General features: G+C 46.2%; 1 protein-coding gene across 2 annotated transcripts in view; it reads right to left on the reverse strand.

Moving 5' to 3' along the window:
* The window catches only part of Rbms1 (RNA binding motif single stranded interacting protein 1), a 214,782-nt gene extending 209,222 nt beyond the window's left edge, over positions 1–5,560 (reverse strand). Inside the window, exon 1 of one of the 2 annotated variants that reach the window (XM_021192622.2) lies at positions 5,047–5,272. In XM_021192622.2, the coding sequence (XP_021048281.1) occupies positions 5,047–5,121 (75 nt within the window). In that variant the 5' untranslated portion in view covers positions 5,122–5,272. Of the gene's footprint in view, positions 1–5,046 lie in introns of both variants that reach the window. The other variant, XM_021192624.1, reaches the window with a different exon arrangement.
* Between the last annotated feature and the right edge of the window lie 753 nt (positions 5,561–6,313).

The raw sequence follows: 6,313 nt of genomic DNA on the forward strand, positions 1-6,313 counted from the left end.
CTCCCTCCCTTCTTCCCTCCCTCCCTTTCTTTCTTTCTTTCTTTCTTTCTTTCTTTCTTTCTTTCTTTCTTTCTTTCTTTCTTTCTTTCTACTTTTTTTTTTCATGAATTATACTAGTTCACCAGTAAGTATTTATTCAGCACCTACTGTTTTAGAAATCAGGGGCCTGGAACCAGGGAAGTCCTTGTGTCTTTGAGGACTGGGTTCTAGCGGGATTGTGGCACTGTGCTTAGAGAAAACAAACCTCAGTTAAACTGTGAGTGCCCAGGGCAAAACCAACTAGATAAGGGAGCCCTCTTCTTCATGAGCAAACTCTTAGCCTTTCACACCATTTTTATGGAACACTTCTCCATTCTAGATAGATCTTTCTTATATATCTTTATTGGATAATGTGATACATAAAAAAATGATTGCTTTTCTGAGAGTTATTTCTTTAAAAAAAAAAGGAAAAAAAGAGGAATTTTCTATTTAGCTAAGAGATCTATAACTTAAAATTCTATTAAGTTATAACTTAATTTATTGTGATAACTTTATTATTAGGCTATAACCTCAGAGTTTAATAAACCATTAGACAAACTACAGACACAGTACATATTAGTAAAAGCCCCTCCAAAAATGTATTACACGGACATTCTCTGTATTTGAATTTAAATTCCACCTCAACACTGCCAGGTATCAGAGGAGCATCTAGAGTCAGGATTCACAAACAAGCTCCTCCCTCACGCATCTTCCCCTTCGCCTTTTCTAGCAGCTTAAAGTTTCACTCTCAACCCAGAGCAAATAGATATTTACATCCCGCAAAACTCTACAGATCCCTGAAAGAAAGGGTACAACGGTATTGCTTTATATCACGACCTTACTTTGAACATTTCCATAACCTTGATTCTTTCAAGCCATGTCTAGACACTCAAAATATCCTATGGGGGAAATCAAGTTAGCACGTCCTCGAGAAATGCTGCATTCCTTCGCTGATGCTTTCAAGTGACCTTTCCTCACCTGGTAATGGCAGGCACCTTTTAAGGCTCACTCAAAGCGCCCACAGCTTGCGCCTGTGTACATACGGCAGATCTACCTAGTTACAGTTCCTATTTTCCCACCTAGAATCCGATCTTGATTTCTAGAAGATACAGATTGTTTGGCATAATATATTTTGACTACAGATAAATAACGGTTTAAAAATCCGGTGAAAAGGTTCAGTGTGTGAAAGAGGCCAGGGTCGGAACTGTCTTGTCCTTGCAGCCTTTATTAGTGGGATTCAAAATTACTTTATTGTGTCTCAGATTTTGAAGCTGAGTGTAAATATATCCTTTGGTCTCCATTTATGCAAAAATCATCTTAAAACAAAATTATTTTCCTTCAGCAGCAGTCCTCTCTTTAATACAAAATGTTTCATTAGTACAGAAAACAACATTATATGCACAAACCGGAAGCTTTTGATATATTTTAGAAAACTGTAGACTAAAGATATATGAATAAAGATTATATTTATCATGTTGCCTTCAACTGGTACAAAATATCCAGCAAGCAATGTAAATTAAGAAAAACATATACTTCTCCTTTTTCCAAAGAAAAGGAGTAAGTATTGTATCCCCATGAACATTTCAATATTTGTCTCATCAGGAATGTATGTTCTGGTGTCTCTCACATACACTAGCCGTGACTCATTCCAGAGCTGCCTGGATAGAAGTGAAATTCCTATAGCCACTGGCTGACAACTTACTTCTACATAAAAATCTTTGAGTTAGTATGATGTTATTCAAATTTTCCTTTCTTTTATTTCTCTCTCTCTCTCTCTCTCTCTCTCTCTCTCTCTCTCTCTCTCTCTCTCTCTCTCTCGTTCTTTTTTTTTTTTGAACAGCTAAAGCCTGAAGAACAAATTTAACTTTTTATGATATCTCAAAAGTAATTTTAATATCTGGAATACTCTTTAGAACAATGTGTGCTTGTGTTTACAAAGTTACATCAAAGGATATTTCAGGATGACTGTGCCAGGTGATGAGGTAGACCTGCTTAAACAAGACAGCACTAACAGGGAAATTAAAAACCAATCAAACCAAACCAAACCAGCCCCATAGGGTAAAATCCAGTTCCGTGTTACTGTGGGCTGAGGCATGACAGAGGCTTTACATGTCACATCTGTCCAGGCCTCCTCTCCTCTCAGAAGCCTCGCGTGAACCGGATGCTCCATGCAGGTGCTATTACGTTTCCTTTTTGTCAAAGCATGATGTACACCCCTGACGTAGTTGTTAGTACTAAGTGCTATTTTTTTTTTTTTTTTGATTGCAAAATGAAGAATTGATGTGTTTTATGGAAGCGCCTTTCAAAATAAATTTGCCAAAACAGGCTCTGATTGGATTAACCCAAGAAGCATTAGACACTGGCAACTTGTGAAAGTGTGGTAATAAGATTCATTTTAAAGAACTTTGTAAAATTGGTATTCCCCTAGTCTTCTGACGAAATGCATCAGATTCACCTATTCCTTCGTGATCCAACAAAACCACTTCTACTTTATAATCTCAGGGGAAAATACGTTTTTAAATAACTAACCTACCACTCAGTTTTTGACATAAGCTTTCAAGCAGAAGTTCACAACAGCTGGGACTAGCCAAACACATCGGTGTACTCTACAGAGAGTGATGTAGTCTATCTCTGAAAGGCCAGCACCAGCACGATAGACAACAGATTCTCGACGAGCTCATTAACTCTTCAGGTAGATTATGCATGTTATTAGATTAGATTAGATTGTCAAATAAAGTCTCTCTATTTTTTTAATGACGTACACTACCACCGTCTTACCAATGACTACAGGAAGGAGAAAAGGGGTGTGTGTCCCCGAGTCTGACTCTGGTATCTAGAATCTGCATCTGGTCCTTCTGTATTTTTGGAGACGCGCCTTTCTGAACTAATTAAGACACCTTTACGGTAGGGAGTTTAGATTTAATTACCAAACTTTTAAAACACCGCGGCGTTATATAGGTCAAGTGAGGACGCACCTTTCTCCTGAAACAAAGGGATTCAGAGCAGTAAGATTTCAGATTTCATAGGAGAAGTAGCAAAATATGTTTTGAGACTGTCATTTACTGTAACACGAATCAATATTAAATGCTTTATGCAGGAAGCACACTTTCAGAAAATGGGCCCTAAAGCTTCCTGGGATCCCGCTCTAATTACTCCAGCAGGCTTTTGCCGTTTGTCTCTCTCTTCAATTATTTACAGGGGCGGGGGGGGGGGAAGCCAAATGGCATTGCATTAGCTATATTAAATGCTACGTAGTTGGTTTCTAACTTACTAATGGTACATAAAAATTACTAGGTAAATGTTTCACAGAAACATGACCTTTTTTTTTCGTTTTTCACCTGAATGTGTGTGTGTATTATTCATGGAGTCAAGTGTTGAATGGGCTTGTCCTTCAGGCACCCAAAGCTGCATAATTTACATGAGTGCATCAAATATATAACACTTCTAAATGGCAGCGCACTGATTACGTTACAAAATTTCTTCGAACAACACACACAGACACACACACACACGGGGGGGGGAGTGTGTGTGTGTGTGTGTGTGTGTGTGTGTAAGAGAGAGAGAGAGAGAGAGAGAGAGAGAGAGAGAGAGAGAGAGAGAATATCACACTCAAGTTCCTAAAACAATGGACTGCCAACCACATGGAGCCAAAGAAGGTGCTCTTGTGGTTGCTAGCCCCTTCCAGATCCCTGGTGAGGGAAGGTAAGCTGGGAGTCAGGAGAGCAGTGAGGAGGCCTTTGGGTGCTGGGAAATTTCTGGCCTCTGCTGACAAGTCCTTTTTACATGGACAAACACTGGGCTGTGTTGTAGGTGCAGAGCAACATGGACCACACACATTGAGAGGAATAAAAGCTTTCAAGGTTGAAGCACAGATTCTTAGTACCAGGTCAGCAGTGTCCATCTGCCAGAAAGCAACCCCATAAAGAAAGTTCAAACACTGCATCCATACCTGATTCTTTTGTGATCTAGAAGGACATGCTAAGGTGTTAAGGGCTGAAGGAGGCCACTGCACCCATCAGAACCTTCTGCTTTCCCTAACTGTGGCAGATGATTCCAGGGAGGTAAGATGCACTTTCCGTGAACCCTAATCATTTTTAAAATTAGTTTAGGAGACATCAAACTGTGGTAAAATTAGCATAGGCCCATTAACAAAGTACCCAGGGTCCCTGGAAGGCCAGCCACAATTTGCCTGCCTACATGTCATCAGTGGTCCTTACTCAAGGCTGTGCCACTTTTGAGCAGAATTGGAAACACCTAAGGCAGTTTAAAAACAAAAAAGAAAAGTAAATACAAAGTCACTTCTTTCTCTGTATCAAAATTTGCCCATTGTCCCTCCCATGTAAAAGCTACAGAGAAGATTAAAGGGGACATCAATGAATGCAGAGTGAACTTTGGCCGCTTCTCTACCCAAAACACCAGCGTAAAAGTGGAAATCAGTAACCAGGTGAAGTGCCACACCGCACAAAGATCAGAGGCGAGGGGCGGGCGCACAGGGCCCGAGGCGGGGAGGAGACAGTCCCGGCCCCCTCCGGCCACATTCGTCGCGCGCGCGGGAGCTGGAGGCTAGTCCTGCGGGGCGGGGCGGGGCGGGGCGGGGGGCTGCGCGCCACTCACGGGGACCCCACAGTTACTGCCCGCAGGGCGAGGCCCTGGAGAGGTCTGAAAGCCGTGCCATCAGCAGGTCCTGACGCGAGCCCCAAGCGTCGGCCGGCCGCCAGCCCCGACTGAACGAAGGGGCGCCGCGAGGCCGCGAGACCCTTCCCTCCCCGCCGGCCAGGAAGGGGCCGGCGGTCCTTTCCTGTCTAGTCGCTCCCCCCCGCTACTCTCTGTAACCCGATCGCGGCGATCCGCTCCCCGGGAAGCCGCCGCCCCGCGCGCAGCCCGGCTCTGCCCAGGCCAGCGCTATAGTTAGCAACCCCAGCACTTGCGCCCGGAGGCGGCAGGGTCGCCGTGCGCCCCTCCCCAGCCCAGCCCGGCGCGCGCCTCCGCGATCCTTTCCTTTGGCGACCGTTCCCCGTGCCTCCTTACCTTGGTTTGCAGATACTGGGGGTAGTAATAGGTGGCGTACTGAGGGTACATCTGTTGTTTCCACACTTTGCCCATGAAGCTGGAAGGAAGCCTGCCTTGCAGGGTCGCCGACACTTTGGGTTTTCCAAGTCCCGATCTCTCCTGCCTCTCCCTTTCCGGAGGCGGCGGCGGCGGCTGCCTCGGCGGCTGCTGCTGCCACTGCTCCACCTCCCAACCGGGACCAGACGACGTCCTCCTCCTCCACCTCCTCCTCCTCCTTCTGCTCTTCCTCCTCCTCCTTGTCCTCCTCCTCCTCCTTCCAGGCAGACAGAAAGACACTGCAGAGCGCAGAGGACACCCCGGACAGGGCGCTCCCAAGGAGTTTCCTCTGGGAGCCCGACTGTACGGGAGCTGCCAAGGGCTGGCGCTCTGGCCGCGCTGCGCTCCGGGAGCAGGCTGAGCCCAGCTAGGAGTGATCAATACAAGTGGAAAGTACGGCGGCGGCGGCGGCGGCGGCTGCGCTCGGTGCCAGGCGGCATCTGGGGTGGGTGCGCCCGATAGCGAGAGGGGAGAGGGGCTGGCTGCCGAGGCCGCGGGGGAAGGGCGGCCGGGGGCGGGGCTTGGGCGCCGCCGAGCCCGGGACCCGCTGGAGGTGAGGGCTGACTTTCCACCACTCCTCACCTCCTAGGCTCTCAAGAGAACGCACAGAATCTCTGGGAGCGGCGATCGCTTTGTGTCCAGGGTAGGAGAAGGTTTGGTAGACCCTGCTTAAGAACTGCCGAGAAGGCACCTCTAGCTTTCCCGAGTTTTTAATCTTCGTAAGTGGGGGAGGGAGGGAAAAGGGGAAAAGAGGAAATCTGATTAATCTCTCACTTCCCCCAAATTCCCGAACCGGTGTTTTTTTGTTTTGTTTTGTTTTTTGTTTTTTTGTTTTTTTTTTCATCCCCACAAAGGAAAATGCTTTAATGTCCAACCACAAAGCTGGAGCCAGGACACCTGGGTTCTGTTCCACCCACACACTAGGTCACAGCACTAATTTTCTAAGTGACCTTGGGAAGGTTAGTGTCCTTGGGTTTGGATTTCCCAGATGTGAAACCATGCTCTTTTCGTAGACACACACAGATACACACACACACACACACACACACACACACACAAACTGGCGGGTCCTTCTAAGGGAAAGATGCCAAAAAGAGAAGAATGTTATTAGAGGACACAATATAGACATCAGCTTCTCCCTGCCTTTTCTAATGCTGCCAGACAGTCTGTCAACTCCCACTCTGGAGCA

This window comes from Mus pahari, chromosome 3, assembly GCF_900095145.1.
Source record: "Mus pahari chromosome 3, PAHARI_EIJ_v1.1, whole genome shotgun sequence".
In the NCBI taxonomy this organism is placed as follows: domain Eukaryota; kingdom Metazoa; phylum Chordata; class Mammalia; order Rodentia; family Muridae; genus Mus; species Mus pahari.